Consider the following 25,795-nt stretch of genomic DNA (forward strand, 5'->3'; position numbering starts at 1 on the left):
AGAAAGAGGGCCGATCAACAGCCTGAATGACCCTAAAAAAAGGAAAACTAAATATTCTTCAACATCATTATTATGTTGACTCCACAATTTCCTGTTAATAGGCTATATAGTAGAGGAAAAAAAAAGGAGAGAAAAATGGATGTCTGTCCGTGTGGGTGGCTGTGGAAGACCACTGAGTAAGATCAAAATATGAAGTAAGCGACAGAAGTTTGGAAGCTGCTGATTGGTGGGTGTCAGTAGGGATGTTGAATTTAACCATGATGATGGTGGGAATATCAGCAGAGAGAACGTGAGGAAGCCAGGTGGAGAATTTATCATATACCAGGGGTTGGTATTTGACGGCCACCTGAAAGTAGAGATGAGCGGTTCCGACGAGGCTCGGTTCACTGGCAGCAAATTAGCCTAGCTCCACAGGCTCGAGCTTGACTCGAACAACAGATCAAGTCACTGATTTGCAGTTTGAGTCTCTGCCCACATACAGCCAGCCATAAGCAGATCACTTCCTGGGGAAAGTGGACGGGCTTTTTCATACTTTTTTTTTTTTTTTGATGCACACTACATGGGATCACGCTGTTATTACTCACAGTGTGCGCCGTTCAAACACTGCAAGGGGCTCGCACAGGGCTGAACACCAAGCATACCTGAGCATAGCTTTGTTCGCGCAAGTTATTTTTGCACGTAAAGCATCCGAACCTGAACCTTGATTTTCTAAATTTGGTGTTCGGTTCGAAAACGAAACCTCAGGTTCCCTCATCTCTAGTTGAAAGGAGAGTAGAAACAGACAAAATACACTTCAAAAGAAGGGAAGTTAGTGGTGAAATTGGATTGAAGGTGCAGTTAGTAGAAAGGAGAAGACCAACTCCTCCACCTTGAGTGTTGACAGGTCGAGGAGTGTTGATGAAGTGAAGGCTACCATAACACAGTGGAGCAGGAGAAGCTGTTTCAGCCATGTTTTGGTGAGGTCCAGGAAAGAAAGATTGCAAGTGATAAAGAGGTTGTGAATGATATAGAGCTTATTGCAGATGGACCGGGCTTTCCAGAGGGCTACTGAGAAAGGGAATGGCGAGGTGGGCATCAAGGGAATGGGTGTTACATAGGAAAACTTGCAGTCGTTTCGAGTAGGTTGGAGGCGATAGGAGGGAGAATTAATTGGGAGTATCAGCTGGGGTCCTAATTATGAGAAATGTCTCTGTAGTGCCCATGGGGCCTTAGGGTACTTGTTACCAGGCCAGTGGTTTCTTGGGGTTGCTGTGATTGGCCCCGTCGGTTACATGAAAAGACAAACAAGTGCGAGGGGGGATGGAAGGAGGGCGAAGAGTCCCTGGGAAGCATGTCGCCGGTTGCAATGGCGACTGGGTCGCGGCCTCCTCCGCCGCCGACCCTTCCTGTGACTTTTCTTCTCCCAGGAGCGGTGTTGGATAGGAATGGGGGATGCTTTGCAGCGCCACCCATGGTGTGCGGCCAGGAATTGGCCACCGCTGCAGAGTCTCTCTCCGGGGCAGATGTTTGGTGCAGCCAGGATGGTATCGCTCCCCACAGGCGAAGCGGGATTACCCCAGGAGGTTGGTGAGAACGGGGTGGCAGTCCACGGGTACGCTGGAGCGCAGAGTAGCGGCATTTACTCAGTCACCGGGTGCGGGTTCCAGATGCTTATATTCTCTGGTTAAGATGCCATCGCGCCCCAGATGCTGGTCCTCACCGTCAGAGACTCCGGTCGATGCCGGGCAGGTCAGAGGTCCGGTCTGGTAATCGGTGGGCTTTCTCCTCCAAGCACAACTCTGTACTTGGTGGGTCCCTGTAGCCTGAAGAGTCTTGGGATCCCCTCCTACTCTCTTTCTCACTCTGTCTTGGCCCGTATGGCAGGCAGCTTGAACCTCTCTATGGGCTGGACCTCCGTACTCTCCCTGGCGACTGTACTCCTTTTGCCCACAATTACTGGTACCAAGTCCCGTCCCTCCAAGTGTTACTAGCCCTGGTGTGCCTGGCTCCCCTCTGCAGGAGACTCCTGCAGAGGTCGGTGCAGTGTTACATCCCAGACGGTTCTGTTTTGCCTCCCTGAGGGGTGCCTGGCAGCAACCCCTCAGGGTGCTTGCTCCACAGCATGTCTACTGTTTCTCTGTCTGACTGGAACTGACCTCGACTTCCTGTCTGCTTTGTAACTTACTCCTACTCCTGCCCTCCCATCTTTGCAAGGATCCAGATAGTTGTTATGGTGAACTGAAGTTCCCCCAGTGCCTGGCCTGCTAGGAACTGTCTGAGTCACTTCCTGACTGTGTTTAGATGAGCTATGTGAGGTGTGTGTAAACTTACCGGGTTAACCTCTTCCTGCCCAGGAAGGATATAATGATATACCCTGTAGCGACCAGTCTCAGGGGCACTACATCTCCAGCAGAAAGAAGGAGAGGAGGTGGGAGAATGGCCAGCATGGTTTGTGTTTTAGTAGAAGAAATCTGATGTCTAGGAGCAAGGTAGCAGATGAGGTCAGGTGGGGTGGTAAGTGGAAAGGTGAGATAATTATTTGTTTGGAGAGTGCTGGGGTTTGGGGATCGTACAAGAGAGTAAAGGGGGCTTTACACGCTACGATATCGTTAATGTTTTATCGTCGGGGTCACGTCGTTAGTGACGCACATCCAGCGTCATTAACGGTATCGCAGCGCGTAACACTTACCAGCGACCTCAAACTTCCTCCAAAGTGGTGAAAATCGTTCACCATGGAGAGGTCGTCCTAAAACCAAAAATTGTTAATGGTTGTTTAAAGATGTTGTTCCTCGTTCCTGCAGCAGCACACATTGCTGTGTGTGACACCGCACGAGCGAGGAACCTCACCTTACCTGCGTCCCGCCCGCAATGAGGAAGGAGGAGGTGGGCGGGATGTTCGTCCCGCTCATCTCCGCCCCTCAGCTTTGATTGGCCAGCCGCTTAGTGACGCTGAGGGAGGGATTGTTCAGCAATCACAGCGACAACGCCAACCGGGTAAGTGTGTGTGACGCTGCCGTAGCGATAATGTTCGCTGCGGCAGCGATCACACGATATCGCATGCACGAAGGGGGCGGGTGCTTTTGCGTACAATATCGCTAGCAATTGCTAGAAATATTGTACCATGTAAAGCCCGCTTAAGGATTAGTGGAGCAAAAACTAAGGGAAAATGAGATAATAGTGAAAGGTAGTGTGGTTCTAAAAGAGAAGGTAAGCACAGTTAATAAACACTTACCTTCTGGTCAGTTCTGGGACATTTCTGGTGTATTTCTACTGTGCACTTGAAAAAAAAAATGCATTTAGATGGAGCTGCTCGCAAAAACAAACTGCAAGACTTCTGGAACAATAACCTTTGGACAGACGAGACCTAAGAGAGTTTTGTTGAAAACTAAATGCCACATATCAACCCAAACATCGCATACCAAGCAGAGTGATGGAGGGGGTGATTTGGGCTTGTTTTGTTTCAGTCATTGATAAACTTTTCTGAATACCAAAGTATCCAAGAGTCAAATATGAGGACATCTGTCCAAACGCTTATAGACCTGGTAATCTGTAAAGAATAGACATGTACAGTTCAGCTAAGCACCTGATAGTTTGTTGGTTGCTTTTAATAATTTTGTATTGTTGTAACCACAGAATTGGAAGAAGGAGGGGTTTTTTTTTTTTGTTTCATTTATCTGCTCTGAATTAATTCTTCTGTGTCGGCATATGTTTCTGTCTGATCTGCATATAATGATTTTTGTCTTCTTTGTGCCCCCTGCACTCTCCCTGACAAAGCTGAGAACTGAGTGGCTGTGATACATAGCGTGCCATATGCACATTCAGATGAATAATACAGCAAACACTTTTCCTTTAAAGCGTCACTGCGGCATTCTTGATAATTTTCCTTTCATGAGGTGTTTTATCTTTAAAAATACATAAATAAGCACTTGAAAAAAGAGAAATGCACATTTACATGTGGGATTCAGGTGCTCGACTCTAGCTGTTTGTCAGAAATTCAAAGCACGGCGAGAGATATTTGTTAATTACCCGTGCAATCTCTACAGAACATATTTTTCAGTGAAATCCTTTTGATGAAAGTGTAATTTTCTCTAATTAAAGATTTGTTTTATTTAATTGCTTAAAGGAGGCCAACACATTGCCCCCCTTTATTGGAAATTGCCTGTTATGAGAAAAAACCTGTACTGCATGAAGTGGCAGATTTTAATGAGTGGAGTTAACCATTTTTCGTTTTTGTTTTTTCTTCCCCTTCTTCCAAGAGCCATAAGTTTTTTTTATTTTTTTATTTTTAAGTCTGCATAGCTGTATGAGGGTTTGTTTTTTGCATGAAAAGTTTTACTCTTGAATGAAACCATTAATTTTACCATATAATGTACTAGAATATGGGAATAAATTTCCAAGTGCGGTGAAAAAAATTGCAATTCCACAATAGTTTTTGTTTTTTTTATTTACCATGTTCATTGTATAGAGAAATGACCTGGTAGTATGATTTTCCAGGTCAGTACAAGTACATAGATACCAAACATGTATAGTTTTTCTTTTATTTAATTGGTGAAAAAAAAAATCCAAAACAACCTAAAAATTTGTTTGTGGCGCCATTTTCAGAGACCCGTGACATTTTTGTTTATCAGGATCTGGAGCTATGTGATGGCTTTTTTTTCCGAACTAACCTGACATTTTTACTGATACCATTTTTGGGTAGATGCAATGTTATGATCGCCTCTTCATTTTATTTTTAATGTTGCGGCTGCAAAAAAAAGCCCGTAATTCTGGCTTTAACGTTTTTTTTTTCAGTTGCACTGTTTACCAATCTATATTAATTTATATTATATTTTGATTGATCAGACACTTGTAAACTCAGCGATGCCAAATATGTGTATTTTGTATTTTTTTATTTTCAATGACGCAAAAGCGGGGTGATTTTAAACTTTTTGGTTTTTATTTTTTCAAACTTTTTTTTTCACAATTTTTATTGTATTTATTAGTCCCCTTAGGGTACTTGAAGCTGCGATCATATGATCACTTGTACCGTACAGAGCAGTGCTGATGCACAGCTCTGTACGGCAGAAATGCTGACTTCGTATGAATGCCGGCTCTCAATTTTATTATAGGATTAAATCTTAAATTTACAATTTAAAAATAAAAAAACGAAATGTAAAAAAAAACTAGAAGAAAAAGTAAATCTATGGCTTCATGTTCGCGGCCTTGTTTTATACTTGATGTATGAAATTGCATGGAGCTTTTGCATCATGGATCCAATATGATGCAGTAGAAGGGGCCAAGACCCTTGGCTGCCATCACATAGCTTTTGTATCATGGATCCTATATGGTGCTGTAGTAGGGGCCATGACCCTGCCTGCCATCGCATAGCTTCTGCATCATGGATCTATATGGTGGTGTAGTAGGGGCCATGACCCTGGCTGCCATCACATAGGTTTTGTATCATGGATCGTGTATGGTTCTGTAGTAGGGGCCATGACACTGGCTGCCATCGCATAGCTTTTGTATCATGGATCGTGTATGGTTCTGTAGTAGGGGCCATGACACTGGGTGCCATCGCATAGCTTTTGCATCATGTGATGATATCTAAATGTGATATATGCTAAGAAACATCCAGAAAAAAGAAAATATTTGATTTTCCAGGCCAAGCACAGTTCTTGTGTACATTGCTAATGCTGCTGATGTTTTTGTTAGTAGCTCGTGTAGGTGTAATGGGGTCAGAGCACCCATCATTCTAGTTATTTTAGCAAACACCTGTGTATATTGTCAGTGCTGAGCTTGGATCCCTGCCATCTGAAATCATCTTGTGTTTGAGTTGGCAGAGGGTGTATTTTTATATTTTTGAAGAAAAAAATCCAATCAAATCTCATCAAGATTGTATAGAAATGTTAGATGAACCAACAGATAAATCGGTGGTGTATTGGTAATTTTATTACAGGCATAAAACTCTCTGGTTTCTCATTGTCTGTTTCTTTGTGTTTTTTTCCAGTGCTCTGAAACCTCATTTTTTTTTGAAACACGGAACAAGGTGGCCTGTAAGCATCTGTGGAAATGTTGTGTGGAGCACCACACGTTTTTCAGGTTTGTATACATGCGCTCTTCATACTGTATGTCTCATTGATGGAGTAATGTGAAATATGGAAATGATTATAAATTAGACTTCAAGCACGGGCAGGTACTCAGGGTGGGTACCACAGTGTTTTTAGGATACAGACAACTTTGGGGACAATATTTTACTTAAGTTCTTGCATTTATGGCCTAAAAATTCAGATGACATGACAAACTATAAGAAGACAAAAACCGCAGCAGAAAAAACAGGATAAAAACACATTTAGAAATAATGCACTAAAAAAAGCCATTCACGTAATCTAATTTTATCTAATTTGTGCATAAAATCTGCTTAATGAAAAACAGATTAAATATTCCTTGTACGAACTTTATTTCCTGTACATTGCTGATGTGTCAATTGAGTTAATTGAGATTCCACCATTAAGCTTGTTCTAACAGCAGGTAGTTTGGCCTAAAAATAATTTTTGGAATTTGGCTTCATTAAAAATTTTACACTGACTTCTATAGCCTCTGTGTTCCACTATCTATTGCTGACTGTAGAATGAGTTAAAGGAGCACACCCATCTTAGTTTTTCTCCTCTAAATAAAAATAATAAAAAAAAATAATCATATTCTATAGCACTTTGTACTTTCAGTTGCTCATTTTCCTTTCTACCCAGTTAATTCTTCTGTTTTACAATAGGTCTATGACATCACATGATTAAAAACTAACTAGATGAATCCTTTTAAGCTCTATGTAGAAAGGTAGTCTCTTTTGACCGCAGGAGTCATAGATCAATGCAAAAGTCAATTGCAGGAGGGAGGAGGGGAGCAAGGAGGTAAGGCGTTGAGGGGAATGATTCATGTAGGGACAACAGACTTCCTGTTTTTACACAGAGCAGAGAAAAGGGAACAATTTGCTGGGTAGATACGGAAAATAAGAAATTGTAAGTACACAGTGCCATATACAGTGAGGGCCAAAAGTGTTGGCACCCTTGAAATTGGTCCAGAAATTAAGTAGTTCTTCCAGAAAATGATTGCAATTACATATGATTTGTCACACACATGTTTATTTCGGTGATACAGTTGTCCCAGCACGACTAAAGTCACCACTAACAGCACATAAAACAGCTTATAAAAAATATATAATATAATATATATTGCTTGACTTTGTGCTGTTCAACCACATCTAGTTCTAGTTCTACAACTGCAGGGAAATTCTGCACACATAAACATATCTTTACAATCACAGCAAAATCCTATAGAACAGATTGACAGCACAGCAGCCCAGCTGGTAAAATGATGGGTTTCAGTACTTCATACTTTAACTGTGTGGGTGTAGTTTGCTGTGGAAAAGAAAGAACATTCTTTTCATGTTTTAGCACCGCTCTTCGTTGCTGTCTATCAAAAGGGGGGGCACAGGTTCTCTTTCTACAGCTCAGGACTGTACGTCATGCACTATTTACCAGGTTACATAAAGACCAGAGAACTATTTAATGCACTAAACTGTTTTATGGTTATTTTTTTTCATAAATGTAACTTTTAGGGTTCGTGCCCATAGTTACTTAGGTTGAAAAAAGACCTAGGTCCATCTAGTTCAACCTTCCTCCACCAGTTCTACATTTGGTCACTAAGTCATTTATAACCAACAATGTTGTGTGTACTGAGGAAATCATCCAGCCCTTTTTTAAAAGCTGTTATAGTATCTGCCATTACTACCTCTTGTGGTAGGGCATTCCACAGTCTGACTGCTCGAACTGTAAAGAACCCTTTCCTATTTAGCTACCGGAATCGCTTTTCTTCCACTCGCAGGGAGTGCCCCCTGGTCCTTAGTATTGTCTTTGGAAGAAATAAGTCATGTGCCAGTCCTTTATATTGACCAAACATGTATTTATACATATAAATGAGATCTCCTCTGAGACGTCTTTTTTCTAAGCTAAACATATCTAACTTTTTCAACCTGTCATCATATGGGAGGCCTTCAATTCCTTGTAGTAGTCTACTTGCCCGCCTTTGAACTGACTCTAACTTCTGAATGTTCTTTTTAAAATGTGGAGCCCAAAACTGGATCCCATATTCCAGATGTGGCCTTACAGGTGATTTATAGAGGGATAACAATACGTTGAGATCACGTGATCTCATGTTGTTTGCATTAGCAGCTGCTGCTTGACATTGAGTGCTGCTGCTCAGCTTATTTGTAATGAGAATACCCAAGTCCTTCTCCTGTTCTGTAGTCCCGAGTTTACTTCCATTTAATATATACGCAGTTATAGGATTACTTTACATTTATCAACATTAAATCTCATTTGCCAAGTATCTGCCCATTCTGACATCTTATCCAGATCTTTTTGTAATATTGTACTATCAAGGTCAGTTTTTAATATCCTACATAGTTTGCTGTCATCAGCAAAGACTGACACTTTCCTATCAATCCCAGCCACAAGGTCATTAATAAAGAGATTAAAAAGAATCGGTCCTAGCACAGATCCCTGCGGGACACCCCACTGCTTACTATAGCCCATTTAGAGAATGTACATTTATGACTACTCTTTGTTTCCTATCTTTTAGCCAATTCCTTACCCAGTTGCATATAGTTTCCCCTAGCCCTTGCATCTGGAGCTTTAGTATAAGGCTATTATGTGGTACAGTATCAAATGCCTTTGCAAAGTCCAAATCAATCACATCAGCTGCATTACCAATATCCAGGTTTGCACTTATCCCCTTATAGAACCCCAACAGGTTGGTTAGACACGACTTATGTTTCATGAATCCATGCTGTCTGTCAGTTATTATATTATTTTCTGCAATATATTTTTGCATGTCATCCCTTAAAATGCCCTCAAAAACTTTGCAAACTACTGATGTCAGGCTTACTGGACTGTAGTTGCCTGGATCTACCCTCTTACCTTTCTTAACTATCGGTACCACATCAGCAATCCTCCAATCCTGAGGCACCAACCCTGTTACAAGCGAGTCTAAAAAGATGAAATACAGCGGTCTGTCGATTACGGAGCTCAATTCCCTCAATATTCGTGGATGAATGCCATCTGGCCCTGGGGATTTGTCAATGCTTAATTTACTCAGACGTAGGCGTACTTCTTCTTGTGTTAAATTAATTATATCGGGTGGTGAACTTTGATTTTTCACTTGTTGAATGATCCCTAGCACAGTCAGTTCCTTGGTGAACACAGATGAGAAATGCCTATTTAATATCTCAGTCTTATGTTTGTCCTCTATAACTAACTTGTTATTATATTTTAAGGGGCCAATACTATCCTTTGTTTTCCTTTTGGCATTAATGTATTTATAAAAGATTTTGGGATTTATTTTAATGTCATCATTGGCGATTTTTGTTTCAGTAGCTAGTTTTGCTTGTTTGATTTCTTTTTTGCATTCCCTATTGATATCTTTATACTTCTGAAATGCTATTTCTGTATTCTCAGCCTTTAGGATTTTAAATGCCCTTTGTTTCTGTATTATTATACTTTGTACAGTCTTATTTATCCATAGTGGTTTCTTTTTATTCCTGGACATTTTATTACCAGAGGGTATAAGTTTTTTACAGGACTCTAGCAGTGTATCCTTAAACTTTCCCCATTTATGTTCAGTATCGCCAGTTACCATGACTTTGTCTCAATCTTCACATTTAAGCTCTTCCCTTAATTTGTTGAAATCAGCTTTCCTAAAATTCCAGGTTTTAGCATTTCCCATTTGAAATGTTCTATTGAATATTACTTTGAAGCTTACCATATTATGATCACTGGTGCCTAAGTGCTCCCGGACCTGTAGATCTGAAATTGTATCCGGTCTATTTGACAGGACCAGATCTAGCAAATTATCTCCCCTCGTCGGTTCATCTACCATCTGAGAGAGGAAATTGTCTTGAATAGTAGATAAGAATTTACAGCTTTTAGCACAACCAGAGGATTCTATGTCCCACTGTATGTCTGAATAGTTGAAATCCCCCATAATAAGAACCCGATTATTATTATTATTATCTGCCTTTTCAATTTGTTCCAGCATTTCACCCTCTATTTGTTCAGGTATGTTAGGAGGCTTATAGCAAACTCCAATTAGCATTTTTCCATTATTCCCCTCCCCATGTACATTTACCCATACTGACTCTACATTGTTGCAGTTCCCCCCAATGTCATCATTCAACACAGTGTTTAGGTTAGATTTGATAAATATACACACCCCATCACCTTTTTTGTCTTTCCTGTCCCTCCTAAATGTACTATAACCCTGTATGTTTGTCACCCAGTCATGGCTTTCGTCCAGCCAGGTTTCCGTAATGCCCACCACATCATAATCCATGGTTGACATAAGAGTCTCCAATTCATTCATTTTGTTTGTAAGACTTCTTACATTGGCCAGTAGACATTTAATACTATTAACACTTTTATTACTCCTAGACTCCCTACGTTCCTTGCATGTCCCATCCCCCCCTAATCCTTCATTGACCTATACCGTCTCACTGTCTGTATCTGCTATATCTATCACCTTTTTTGCTCCACTACCCTCCCTCCCCCCAGATCTTAGTTTAAAAGCTCCTCCATCCGTCTGACCATTTTCTCCCCCAGCACAGCTGCACTTTCCCCATTGAGGTGCAGCCCGTCCCTACCGTAGAGCCTGTAGCCGTCTGAGAAGTCGGCCCATTTCTCCATGAACCCGAACTCTTCCTTCCTGCACCAATTGCTAAGCCAGGTATTTATCTCCCTAAGCTCCCGCTGTCTTTCTAGTAACGCTCGTGGCACCAGTAGTATTTCTGAAAACACCACCTTGGAGGTCCTGGACTTCAGCTTCTCTCCTAGTTCCCTGTAATCATTTTTAAGGACCTTCCACCTGCCTCTAACTTTGTCATTAGTACCAATGTGCACCATGACCGCTGGGTTTTCCCCAGCCCCACCCAGCAATCTGTCTATCCAATCCGCAATATACCAAACCCATGTCCATGATCTGGACATGTTGCAACCTAGACGCGGCTGGTCCTGACCTGCGGGGCCGCAGGTCTGTTTTGCAGGACGCAGCATATCTGAATCGTGGGCACGAGCAGCTGCGTTCTCCTGCAGAGGAGACTCGCGGCCTCGCAGGTCAAGAGCCACCAGGACGCAGCATGTCCGGATCGTGTGTACATACAATTATTCAGTCCATGTAAGGGTAATTGTGGATACAATACATTCTATACTACTAATGTATAGCAGCATTGTTTTTTTTATCTGCTGGAAGAATGAAACAGAAACCTATTTTCATAGGCCGTCAGCGTTAGGCTGCTTTCACACTTCCGTCTTTTTCCCTCAGTCACAATCCGTCGCTTTAAGAAAAAACTGAATCCTGCAAAATATTTTTTCTCATAGACTTGTATTAATGATGGATTGTGACTGGTGGCCCTGCGTTGCATCCGTTTTGCGACGGATCAGTCGTGGAGTGACTGACCGTCGGGCAGAAGCAACGCAGAATGTAACGTTTTTTCTGTGTGGTGAAAAAACTGAAAGCGACGGATGGGTTGGCATCCGTCGTGTATTATAATGGAACTCTATGGGCGACGGAATCCGTCGGGATCCGTCAAATAATGGATTCCAGTGACTGATCCGTCTTTTAGCAACCTAGCATGCTCAGATGTGTAAATTCCTTTCTGGTTAAAATCTCTCTCTTTCTCTTTTTCTTTCTCCTTCTCTCTTCTCTCTTTCTCTCTCTTCTCTTTCTCTTCGCTCTCTCTCTTCTCTTCTCTCTCTTCTTCTCTCTTTTCTCTCTCTTCTTCTCTCTCTCTTCTTTCTCTCTCTCTTCTCTCTCTCTTCTCTCTTCTCTCTCTCATCAATTTTACAACAAACTGCGACGCATCCGTCCCATCAGTCACAATTCGGATTGTGAGTGATGCAAAAAAAATGGAAGTGTGAAGGTAGCCTTATAGGGTGATATATTTCTTCAGTTTGATTATTGAACAGCGTTATAAATAGTACGACTTTCCATGACAGAATGGGCGAATAATGAAGTAATGTGATGGTCAGTAACATTACCATGGGTTTTTAGGCTTTTGAAAATGAACCTTAAATTAGTCCTGTGGGATCCATTGGACCCCAATAGAGTTTGCTTTCATCATATTTCCGCTAGTATGGAAGGTAGGTACTGTCCGTTTGGATTATTAAGCGTAATCTCTGTATAATATGTATTCATTCAACCTTCCATATGAGATTATATTAGATTATTAGGAATAACTTTGAGTTTATATAGTGAAGCTTTCTTTACATAAAACCCGAAAACTGAGTGGAAAGACCTTTTTACAATGTTCTTTAAAGTAAGCTAGACATGGACTCAGAGATTCCCATATAATGTCCTAATCATCCTTGAGGATTATCAGGGAGCCTATGTATATATTCCTTCACCTTACACTACTGCCGCAGTAAAGGTGAAAAATTACCCCGCACCTATTAATTTCAGTGAATGTCAAAGATCCCGCAGAACTAAGAACTTCTGTATCTTAATGTGACGTTCGCCACTTCATCTTTATTTTAACAGATTTGTTGAGGGCATGATTTTGTTACACTTAGTAAGTTTTAGGCCATGTTCACACTTTGAATATTTGAGTTTTTTACCTCAGTATTTGTAGCCAAAAGCAGGCATGGAACAATCAGAGGAAAAGTATAGTAGACACACCGCACCACGTCTGCATTTTTTACCCACTACTGGTTTTGGCTACAAATCCTGAGGTAAAAAACTGACTAAATACTCAACATGTGTACGGGGCCTAACAGATTCTCCTCCTGCACTTTTTAACCCCACTTTCCTCACAAACTGCACAACTCTCCGGTCCTTAAAATGGCTGAAGATGGAGGAACATGGGACTAGACCGGTTCATCAGCCCCCTCCAGTTGTAAAACACCTCACATGGGAATCCTAATGTTTAATTGCAGGAGACTGATGAACAGGGATGGTCACATGCTTCTCCATCAGCAGCCATTTGAGAGCAGGAGATCTGTGCAGTCTAAGGCTATGTGCCCACGTGTGTGCGCTCTGCACCACAGCGTAAAGTCACTGCATGTGCGCTTCAGAGCACAGCAGAGAAGCTCTGTTCTGAAACTTTGGTGACTGCAGAATTCCAGCAGAATTTGTGCGTTCTGGATGCTGCCTCTTCTATAGACAGAATGGAGACAGCATGCAGAGCGCACGAAAGAAGTGACATGTTGCTTTTAAGAACGCAGCGATTTGGCAGCATGCAAATCCCTGCGTTTTAAAACGCAACGTGGGCATGGATTATGCATACCTCCCAACATTTAAAGATGAGAAAGAGGGACAAAGTATGCGGCGTGCGTAAGCCACGCCCCCTAACCACACCCATTTTGCAATCTGACACGCCCACATCCAATCCTTTTCAGCACTGCTGATCACATTGTTTAAGGCCCCCTTCACACGTCCGTGAAAAACACGCACGTGTGTTACGGGCCGTTTTTCGGGTCCGTGTCCCGTTTTTGTGTCCGTTTTTATGGTCCGTGTGGCACCTGTGTGAATTGCATATGCTAGCCGTGTTTGTGTGTAGAACGTCCGCGTGTGCGTGTGGAATTAACGTGTATGTGTACGTGGAATGTCCGTGTGGAATGTCCGTGTGTGTGATGCACAATGTCGTTTATAAATGTCGGCTGACAGCAGACAGAGTTGCGCGATGAGAATGAACTCGAGTGAACTTCACCCGACTTTATCCTCATACTGCGGCTCTGTCTGTGTCGAGTAATGATTAGCGGTCACCTGTGAAGGATTCACCGGTGACCGCTAATCCCCCGAGTGACTGAAGTTTCGCCCCCTCTCTCATACTCACCGTTCCTCGATCCCCGGCGCGGCGCTGCACGGCATTCACACTGCTGCGGTGGCTTTTACTATTTTGAAAAAGCCGGACGGTCATTAAACAATCTCCTATTCCCTGCTTTCCCCGCCCACCGGCGCCTATGATTAATTGCAGTGAGACACGCCCCCACACTGAGTGACAGCTGCCTCACTGCACCCAATCACAGCAGCCGGTGGGCGTGTCTATACTGTGCAGTAAAATAAATAAATAATTAAAAAAAAACGGCGTGCGGTCCCCCTCAATTTTAATGCCAGCCAGATAAAGCCATTCGGCTGAAGGCTGGTATTCTCAGGATGGGGAGCTCCACGTTATGGGGAGCCTCCCACCCTAACAATATCAGTCAGCAGCCGCCCAGAATTGCCGCATACATTATATGCGACAGTTCTGGGGCTGTACCCGGCTCTTCCCGATTTGCCCTGGTGCTTTGGCAAATCGGGGTAATAAGGAGTTAATGGCAGCCCATAGCTGCCACTAAATCCTAGATTAATCATGTCAGGCGTCTCCCCGAGACACCTTCCATGATTAATCTGTAAATTACAGTAAATAAACACACACACCAGAAAAAAATCCTTTATTAGAAATAAAAAACACACACATATACCCTGGTTCACCACTTTAATCAGCCCCAAAAAGCCCTCCATGTCCGCCGGAATCCAGGATGCTCCAGCGTCGCATCCAGCGCTGCTGCATGGAGGTGACCGGAGCTGCAGAAGACACCGCCGCTCCGGTCACTTCCACGCAGCAAATGAGGTGAGTAGCGCGATCAGCTGAGCTGTCACTGAGGTTACCCACTGTCACTGGATCCAGTAACAGCGGGTAACCTCAGTGACAGCTCAGCTGATCGCGCGGCTGTCTTCATTAGCTGCATGGAGGTGACAGGAGCGGCTGTGTCTGCTGCAGCTCCGGTCACCTCCATGCAGCAGAGCTGGATGCGACGCTGGACCATCCTGGATGACGCCGGACATGGAGGGCTTTTTGGGGCTGATTAAAGTGGTGAACCAGGGTATATGTGTGTGTTTTTTATTTCTAATAAAGGATTTTTTCTGGTGTGTGTGTTTATTTACTGTAATTTACAGATTAATCATGGAGGGTATCTCGGTGAGACGCCTGACATGATTAATCTAGGATTTAGTGGCAGCTTTGGGCTGCCATTAACTCCTTATTACCCCGATTTGCCAAAGCACCAGGGCAAATCGGGAAGAGCCGGGTACAGCCCCAGAACTGTCGCATCTAATGTATGCGGCAATTCTGGGCGGCTGCTGACTGATATTGTTAGGGTGGGGGGCTCCCCATAACGTGGAGCTCCCCATCCTGAGAATACCAGCCTTCAGCCGTATGGCTTTATCTGGCTGGCATTAAAATTGGGGGGGACCGCACGCCGTTTTTTTTTTAATTATTTATTTATTTATTTTACTGCACAGTATAGACACGCCCACCGGCTGCTGTGATTGGGTGCAGTGAGGCACCTGTCACTCAGTGTGGGGGCGTGTCTCACTGTAACCAATCATAGGTGCCGGTGGGCGGGGAAAGCAGGGAATAGGAGATTGTTTAATGAGCGGCCGGCTTTTTCAAAATAGTAAAAGCCGCCGCAGCAATGTGACTGCCGTGCAGCGCCGCGCCGGTGATCGGGGAACGGTAAGTATGAGAGAGGGGGGGAAACTGACCAACAGACTGTGAGAGAGGGACAGACAGACAGAGAGACCGACAGAGAGACATAGAGACCGACCGACGGACTCAGGGAGATTGACCGACATACACAGAAATAGAAAGAAAAGCCGACATCACTAGAAATAAAAACACCAAACGGACACGGACTATAGGTAGATGCATACATGTTTACCAACGTGTGTGCACATACCCATAGACTTTCATTGTGTCCACGTGTGCGTGCTCCGTGCAGATAACAGACATGCATCCGTGCAAAACGCAAACACATACGGATCACGGACACGCACACACGGACATAATGAAATAACGCACGTGTGACCACAATCATAGATTAACATTGGTGCACGTTTGGCCGTGTCTCCGGTATATACGGAAACGGACCAAATACGCATGTGTATCACGGACGTGTGAAGGGGGCCTAAGGCTGCGTGCCCACGATCAGTATTTGCAGCATTTTGGATGTAGGGTGTTTTTGCGGTGTCCAAAACGCTGCGTTGTACAGTACAAGCACAGTGGAGGGATTTCTAGAAATCCCGTGCCCACTGTGCTTGTTTTTTCTGCAGCAAACACTGACCTGCGGAGCGTCTTTCCAGACTGCAGCATATCAATTGTTTGCTGCAGTTGCATGCGTCCTCCGTAGGGAGAACACAGCAGGAGACCACAGCGCACTGAACCCTGATTGTGGGCACAGGCAGCTGCGTTCTCCTGCGGAGGAGACGTGCAGCCCCGCAGGTCAGGACCCGCTGCCTCCAGGACACAGCGAGTCCTGATCATGGGCACAGGCAGCTGTGGTCTCCTGGGAAAGAGACGTGCAGCCCCGCAGGTCAGGACCCGCTGCCTCCAGGACACAGTGAGTCCTGATCGTGGGCACAGGCATAGGCACATATACGGTACATATTTGAAGACAAATTCCCTAAAATACATATAAACAGACAAATCTATACACAGTCATCTACACTGACATACATAGATATATACATCATACATATACACACATTGGAGGTAATAATATGGGGAAGCCGGCAGCAGCCGCACTCACCTACCCCGCTTGTCTCAATCCAGCTCCTCCTCGGCATGTGATCACTTGGCATCACTTTAACAGACCTAGCCACGCACAGTGCACACTGACACCGCTGTGTATGTATCACAAGGGAGGATGGGGGTTTATATACTAATATATAAAACCCCCATCCTCCTTTGTGATACATACATAGCATATATATATATATATATATATATATATATATATATATATACACACTGTATATCTATACAGTATATACAGCACAGGAGGGGCTGGGGGCTACAGTATACAGCACAGGAGGGGCTGGGGGCTACAGTATATACAGCACAGGAGGGGCTGGGGGCTACAGTATATACAGCACAGGAGGGGCTGGGGGCTACAGTATATACAGCACAGGAGGGGCTGGGGGCTACAGTATATACAGCACAGGAGGGGCTGGGGGCTACAGTATATACAGCACAGGAGGGGCTGGGGGCTACAGTATATACAGCACAGGAGGGGCTGGGGGCTACAGTATATACAGCACAGGAGGGGCTGGGGGCTACAGTATATACAGCACAGGAGGGGCTGGGTGCTACAGTATATACAGCACAGGAGGGGCTGGGGGCTACAGTATATACAGCACAGGAGTGGCTGGGTGCTACAGTATATACAGCACAGGAGGGGCTGGGAGCTACAGTATATACAGCACAGGAGGGGCTGGGGGCTACAGTATATTCAGCACAGGAGGGGCTGGGGGCTACAGTATATTCAGCACAGGAGGGGCTGGGGGCATAGACAGTACTTGGAGGGGCATACATATTAGGCCTGTTTCAGATGTCATTAAGGAATAACGTTTGGAACTCCATTCCATGTCTGAACTGGGTGCAAAAAACCCCAAAAAAAAATCACTATGGGGAGATAAGGCATGCACACCAGTGACTATGGAAGGGGAATACATGGAATAGCAGAAACTGCTGTGCGAACACTGACATGAAAAATTCAATAGCTTTTTGTAAGAATGAAATGTGAAAAATGGAACCTGCATTACTGCCATGAATATATGAATAAAGAGAAATTTAGCTACTGAATTGATCAATGCAGAAGAGCCCCAACACTACGCCAAAGTATTTCTCTACGTTGGGGTCCCTAGCTTGTGTGTGTCCTCTCATGCAGTTAAAAAACTTACCGTGTATGGGACGCTGAGACCCAGGCTATATATGCGTATAATGTGGATTGGCAATAGGTGTGTATGGGGAGGGTTCACAAACGAAAAACTACTAACATTAAGGAATAACGTTTGGAACTCCATTCCATGTCTGAACTGGGTGCAAAAAACCCAAAAAAAATCACTATGGGGAGATAAGGCATGCACACCAGTGACTATGGAAGGGGAATACATGGAATAGCAGAAACTGCTGTGCGAACACTGACATGAAAAATTCAATAGCTTTTTGTAAGAATGAAATGTGAAAAATGGAACCTGCATTACTGCCATGAATATATGAATAAAGAGAAATTTAGCTACTGAATTGATCAATGCAGAAGAGCCCCAACACTACGCCAAAGTATTTCTCTACGTTGGGGTCCCTAGCTTGTGTGTGTCCTCTCATGCAGTTAAAAAACTTACCATGTATGGGACGCTGAGACCCAGGCTATATATGCGTATAATGTGGATTGGCAATAGGTGTGTATGGGGAGGGTTCACAAACGAAAAACTACTAACATTAAGGAATAACGTTTGGAACTCCATTCCATGTCTGAACTGGGTGCAAAAAACCCAAAAAAAATCACTATGGGGAGATAAGGCATGCACACCAGTGACTATGGAAGGGGAATACATGGAATAGCAGAAACTGCTGTGCGAACACTGACATGAAAAATTCAATAGCTTTTTGTAAGAATGAAATGTGAAAAATGGAACCTGCATTACTGCCATGAATATATGAATAAAGAGAAATTTAGCTACTGAATTGATCAATGCAGAAGAGCCCCAACACTACGCCAAAGTATTTCTCTACGTTGGGGTCCCTAGCTTGTGTGTGTCCTCTCATGCAGTTAAAAAACTTACCGTGTATGGGACGCTGAGACCCAGGCTATATATGCGTATAATGTGGATTGGCAATAGGTGTGTATGGGGAGGGTTCACAAACGAAAAACTACTAACATTAAGGAATAACGTTTGGAACTCCATTCCATGTCTGAACTGGGTGCAAAAAACCCAAAAAAAATCACTATGGGGAGATAAGGCATGCACACCAGTGACTATGGAAGGGGAATACATGGAATAGCAGAAACTGCTGTGCGAACACTGACATGAAAAATTCAATAGCTTTTTGTAAGAATGAAATGTGAAAAATGGAACCTGCATTACTGCCATGAATATATGAATAAAGAGAAATTTAGCTACTGAATTGATCAATGCAGAAGAGCCCCAACACTACGCCAAAGTATTTCTCTACGTTGGGGTCCCTAGCTTGTGTGTGTCCTCTCATGCAGTTAAAAAACTTACCGTGTATGGGACGCTGAGACCCAGGCTATATATGCGTATAATGTGGATTGGCAATAGGTGTGTATGGGGAGGGTTCACAAACGAAAAACTACTAACATTAAGGAATAACGTTTGGAACTCCATTCCATGTCTGAACTGGGTGCAAAAAACCCAAAAAAAAAATCACTATGGGGAGATAAGGCATGCACACCAGTGACTATGGAAGGGGAATACATGGAATAGCAGAAACTGCTGTGCGAACACTGACATGAAAAATTCAATAGCTTTTTGTAAGAATGAAATGTGAAAAATGGAACCTGCATTACTGCCATGAATATATGAATAAAGAGAAATTTAGCTACTGAATTGATCAATGCAATAGAGCCCCAACACTACGCCAAAGTATTTCTCTACGTTGGGGTCCCTAGCTTGTGTGTGTCCTCTCATGCAGTTAAAAAACTTACCGTGTATGGGACGCTGAGACCCAGGCTATATATGCGTATAATGTGGATTGGCAATAGGTGTGTATGGGGAGGGTTCACAAACGAAAAACTACTAACATTAAGGAATAACGTTTGGAACTCCATTCCATGTCTGAACTGGGTGCAAAAAACCCAAAAAAAATCACTATGGGGAGATAAGGCATGCACACCAGTGACTATGGAAGGGGAATACATGGAATAGCAGAAACTGCTGTGCGAACACTGACATGAAAAATTCAATAGCTTTTTGTAAGAATGAAATGTGAAAAATGGAACCTGCATTACTGCCATGAATATATGAATAAAGAGAAATTTAGCTACTGAATTGATCAATGCAGAAGAGCCCCAACACTACGCCAAAGTATTTCTCTACGTTGGGGTCCCTAGCTTGTGTGTGTCCTCTCATGCAGTTAAAAAACTTACCGTGTATGGGACGCTGAGACCCAGGCTATATATGCGTATAATGTGGATTGGCAATAGGTGTGTATGGGGAGGGTTCACAAACGAAAAACTACTAACATTAAGGAATAACGTTTGGAACTCCATTCCATGTCTGAACTGGGTGCAAAAAACCCCAAAAAAAAATCACTATGGGGAGATAAGGCATGCACACCAGTGACTATGGAAGGGGAATACATGGAATAGCAGAAACTGCTGTGCGAACACTGACATGAAAAATTCAATAGCTTTTTGTAAGAATGAAATGTGAAAAATGGAACCTGCATTACTGCCATGAATATATGAATAAAGAGAAATTTAGCTACTGAATTGATCAATGCAGAAGAGCCCCAACACTACGCCAAAGTATTTCTCTACGTTGGGGTCCCTAGCTTGTGTGTGTCCTCTCATGCAGTTAAAAAACTTACCGTGTATGGGACGCTGAGACCCAGGCTATATATGCGTATAATGTGGATTGACAATAGGTGTGTATGGGGAGGGTTCACAAACGAAAAACTACTAACATTAAGGAATAACGTTTGGAACTCCATTCCATGTCTGAACTGGGTGCAAAAAACCCAAAAAAAAATCACTATGGGGAGATAAGGCATGCACACCAGTGACTATGGAAGGGGAATACATGGAATAGCAGAAACTGCTGTGCGAACACTGACATGAAAAATTCAATAGCTTTTTGTAAGAATGAAATGTGAAAAATGGAACCTGCATTACTGCCATGAATATATGAATAAAGAGAAATTTAGCTACTGAATTGATCAATGCAGAAGAGCCCCAACACTACGCCAAAGTATTTCTCTACGTTGGGGTCCCTAGCTTGTGTGTGTCCTCTCATGCAGTTAAAAAACTTACCGTGTATGGGACGCTGAGACCCAGGCTATATATGCGTATAATGTGGATTGGCAATAGGTGTGTATGGGGAGGGTTCACAAACGAAAAACTACTAACATTAAGGAATAACGTTTGGAACTCCATTCCATGTCTGAACTGGGTGCAAAAAACCCAAAAAAAAATCACTATGGGGAGATAAGGCATGCACACCAGTGACTATGGAAGGGGAATACATGGAATAGCAGAAACTGCTGTGCGAACACTGACATGAAAAATTCAATAGCTTTTTGTAAGAATGAAATGTGAAAAATGGAACCTGCATTACTGCCATGAATATATGAATAAAGAGAAATTTAGCTACTGAATTGATCAATGCAGAAGAGCCCCAACACTACGCCAAAGTATTTCTCTACGTTGGGGTCCCTAGCTTGTGTGTGTCCTCTCATGCAGTTAAAAAACTTACCGTGTATGGGACGCTGAGACCCAGGCTATATATGCGTATAATGTGGATTGGCAATAGGTGTGTATGGGGAGGGTTCACAAACGAAAAACTACTAACATTAAGGAATAACGTTTGGAACTCCATTCCATGTCTGAACTGGGTGCAAAAAACCCAAAAAAAAAATCACTATGGGGAGATAAGGCATGCACACCAGTGACTATGGAAGGGGAATACATGGAATAGCAGAAACTGCTGTGCGAACACTGACATGAAAAATTCAATAGCTTTTTGTAAGAATGAAATGTGAAAAATGGAACCTGCATTACTGCCATGAATATATGAATAAAGAGAAATTTAGCTACTGAATTGATCAATGCAGAAGAGCCCCAACACTACGCCAAAGTATTTCTCTACGTTGGGGTCCCTAGCTTGTGTGTGTCCTCTCATGCAGTTAAAAAACTTACCGTGTATGGGACGCTGAGACCCAGGCTATATATGCGTATAATGTGGATTGGCAATAGGTGTGTATGGGGAGGGTTCACAAACGAAAAACTACTAACATTAAGGAATAACGTTTGGAACTCCATTCCATGTCTGAACTGGGTGCAAAAAACCCAAAAAAAATCACTATGGGGAGATAAGGCATGCACACCAGTGACTATGGAAGGGGAATACATGGAATAGCAGAAACTGCTGTGCGAACACTGACATGAAAAATTCAATAGCTTTTTGTAAGAATGAAATGTGAAAAATGGAACCTGCATTACTGCCATGAATATATGAATAAAGAGAAATTTAGCTACTGAATTGATCAATGCAGAAGAGCCCCAACACTACGCCAAAGTATTTCTCTACGTTGGGGTCCCTAGCTTGTGTGTGTCCTCTCATGCAGTTAAAAAACTTACCGTGTATGGGACGCTGAGACCCAGGCTATATATGCGTATAATGTGGATTGGCAATAGGTGTGTATGGGGAGGGTTCACAAACGAAAAACTACTAACATTAAGGAATAACGTTTGGAACTCCATTCCATGTCTGAACTGGGTGCAAAAAACCCAAAAAAAAAATCACTATGGGGAGATAAGGCATGCACACCAGTGACTATGGAAGGGGAATACATGGAATAGCAGAAACTGCTGTGCGAACACTGACATGAAAAATTCAATAGCTTTTTGTAAGAATGAAATGTGAAAAATGGAACCTGCATTACTGCCATGAATATATGAATAAAGAGAAATTTAGCTACTGAATTGATCAATGCAGAAGAGCCCCAACACTACGCCAAAGTATTTCTCTACGTTGGGGTCCCTAGCTTGTGTGTGTCCTCTCATGCAGTTAAAAAACTTACCGTGTATGGGACGCTGAGACCCAGGCTATATATGCGTATAATGTGGATTGGCAATAGGTGTGTATGGGGAGGGTTCACAAACGAAAAACTACTAACATTAAGGAATAACGTTTGGAACTCCATTCCATGTCTGAACTGGGTGCAAAAAACCCAAAAAAAATCACTATGGGGAGATAAGGCATGCACACCAGTGACTATGGAAGGGGAATACATGGAATAGCAGAAACTGCTGTGCGAACACTGACATGAAAAATTCAATAGCTTTTTGTAAGAATGAAATGTGAAAAATGGAACCTGCATTACTGCCATGAATATATGAATAAAGAGAAATTTAGCTACTGAATTGATCAATGCAGAAGAGCCCCAACACTACGCCAAAGTATTTCTCTACGTTGGGGTCCCTAGCTTGTGTGTGTCCTCTCATGCAGTTAAAAAACTTACCGTGTATGGGACGCTGAGACCCAGGCTATATATGCGTATAATGTGGATTGGCAATAGGTGTGTATGGGGAGGGTTCACAAACGAAAAACTACTAACATTAAGGAATAACGTTTGGAACTCCATTCCATGTCTGAACTGGGTGCAAAAAACCCAAAAAAAATCACTATGGGGAGATAAGGCATGCACACCAGTGACTATGGAAGGGGAATACATGGAATAGCAGAAACTGCTGTGCGAACACTGACATGAAAAATTCAATAGCTTTTTGTAAGAATGAAATGTGAAAAATGGAACCCCAACGTAGAGAAATACTTTGGCGTAGTGTTGGGGCTCTTCTGCATTGATCAATTCAGTAGCTAAATTTCTCTTTATTCATATATTCATGGCAGTAATGCAGGTTCCATTTTTCACATTTCATTCTTACAAAAAGCTATTGAATTTTTCATGTCAGTGTTCGCACAGCAGTTTCTGCTATTCCATGTATTCCCCTTCCATAGTCACTGGTGTGCATGCCTTATCTCCCCATAGTGATTTTTTTTTGGGTTTTTTGCACCCAGTTCAGACATGGAATGGAGTTCCAAACGTTATTCCTTAATGTTAGTAGTTTTTCGTTTGTGAACCCTCCCCATACACACCTATTGCCAATCCACATTATACGCATATATAGCCTGGGTCTCAGCGTCCCATACACGGTAAGTTTTTTAACTGCATGAGAGGACACACACAAGCTAGGGACCCCAACGTAGAGAAATACTTTGGCGTAGTGTTGGGGCTCTTCTGCATTGATCAATTCAGTAGCTAAATTTCTCTTTATTCATATATTCATGGCAGTAATGCAGGTTCCATTTTTCACATTTCATTCTTACAAAAAGCTATTGAATTTTTCATGTCAGTGTTCGCACAGCAGTTTCTGCTATTCCATGTATTCCCCTTCCATAGTCACTGGTGTGCATGCCTTATCTCCCCATAGTGATTTTTTTTTTGGGTTTTTTGCACCCAGTTCAGACATGGAATGGAGTTCCAAACGTTATTCCTTAATGTTAGTAGTTTTTCGTTTGTGAACCCTCCCCATACACACCTATTGCCAATCCACATTATACGCATATATAGCCTGGGTCTCAGCGTCCCATACACGGTAAGTTTTTTAACTGCATGAGAGGACACACACAAGCTAGGGACCCCAACGTAGAGAAATACTTTGGCGTAGTGTTGGGGCTCTTCTGCATTGATCAATTCAGTAGCTAAATTTCTCTTTATTCATATATTCATGGCAGTAATGCAGGTTCCATTTTTCACATTTCATTCTTACAAAAAGCTATTGAATTTTTCATGTCAGTGTTCGCACAGCAGTTTCTGCTATTCCATGTATTCCCCTTCCATAGTCACTGGTGTGCATGCCTTATCTCCCCATAGTGATTTTTTTTGGGTTTTTTGCACCCAGTTCAGACATGGAATGGAGTTCCAAACGTTATTCCTTAATGTTAGTAGTTTTTCGTTTGTGAACCCTCCCCATACACACCTATTGCCAATCCACATTATACGCATATATAGCCTGGGTCTCAGCGTCCCATACACGGTAAGTTTTTTAACTGCGTGAGAGGACACACACAAGCTAGGGACCCCAACGTAGAGAAATACTTTGGCGTAGTGTTGGGGCTCTTCTGCATTGATCAATTCAGTAGCTAAATTTCTCTTTATTCATATATTCATGGCAGTAATGCAGGTTCCATTTTTCACATTTCATTCTTACAAAAAGCTATTGAATTTTTCATGTCAGTGTTCGCACAGCAGTTTCTGCTATTCCATGTATTCCCCTTCCATAGTCACTGGTGTGCATGCCTTATCTCCCCATCATGTTTCAGATGTCAGTGATTCTGGTATGTATGTGCTAGTTTTTATACGTACCAGAATCACTGACCTATGCAGACCCATCATAATCAATGGGTCTGCACACACATCAGTGATTTTTCACTGACCGTGTCTCCGTGCAGCGTACATGCATATCCGTGAATACCGCAAAGAAACATGTCCAGTTTTTTTCTGGCATCACTGATGTCCCACAGACCACACTATGGTGTGATCCGTGAAACACGTACCAGAAAAACACGGACATTTAAAATAAAAAGCTTTTTCAACTCACCTTCTCCAGCGATGCTGAGTTCGGCAGCTGCTCTCTGCTTCTTCCTGGCCAGTTCATTATGGCATGCATATTCATTTATGCAGCCAGAGCCAACCCGGAAGTAGCTGCAGAGGTGAGAGAGCGGTGGCTGGATGCTGAATCGCGGGACTCTTCCTCACCATGGAGAGCAGGAGCGGGGGCAGGTGAGTATATGTCCATGTGCAATCACGGCGTACGGATCACGTATCATGGATTGCACATGGACAACCACTGTGTACCGTGAATCACGGAGTATGAAGGACTATATGCGTGTTTAACACGTCAGTGAAGAGCGTCTGTGTTTTTCACTGAGGGGCATACATGTTATTAAGGGGTATACACATTACTGGGGGAAATAAACTTTACTGTGGGGCATACAAATTACTGGTAACATAGATATTACTAAGGGGCATATAGCTCTGGTGTTGGGGCTTATACAGCTCTGGGGGCACATACAGCTCCGATGGGGGGGATGGGGGCATACAAATTTGGTGTTGGGGCTGGGGGGCACACAGATCTGGTGGGGGGGTGGTTGGAGGCATATAGCTCTGGTGAGGAGGGGGCTGCTGGGGCATACAGATCTGGTGAGGGGGGGCTGGGATACATATCTGGTG

The 25,795-nt window shown here is 43.1% G+C and overlaps 1 protein-coding gene across 1 annotated transcript in view; it reads left to right on the plus strand.

The window, feature by feature from the left end:
- The window catches only part of EPB41L4A (erythrocyte membrane protein band 4.1 like 4A), a 386,643-nt gene that overhangs the window by 288,098 nt on the left and 72,750 nt on the right, over positions 1–25,795 (plus strand). The window contains exon 10 of the mRNA XM_075325013.1: positions 5,966–6,057. Coding sequence (XP_075181128.1) covers positions 5,966–6,057 — 92 coding nt within the window. The remainder of the gene's footprint in view (positions 1–5,965; positions 6,058–25,795) is intronic.

The sequence above is a fragment of the Anomaloglossus baeobatrachus genome, chromosome 1, assembly GCF_048569485.1.
Source record: "Anomaloglossus baeobatrachus isolate aAnoBae1 chromosome 1, aAnoBae1.hap1, whole genome shotgun sequence".
Lineage (NCBI taxonomy): Eukaryota > Metazoa > Chordata > Amphibia > Anura > Aromobatidae > Anomaloglossus > Anomaloglossus baeobatrachus.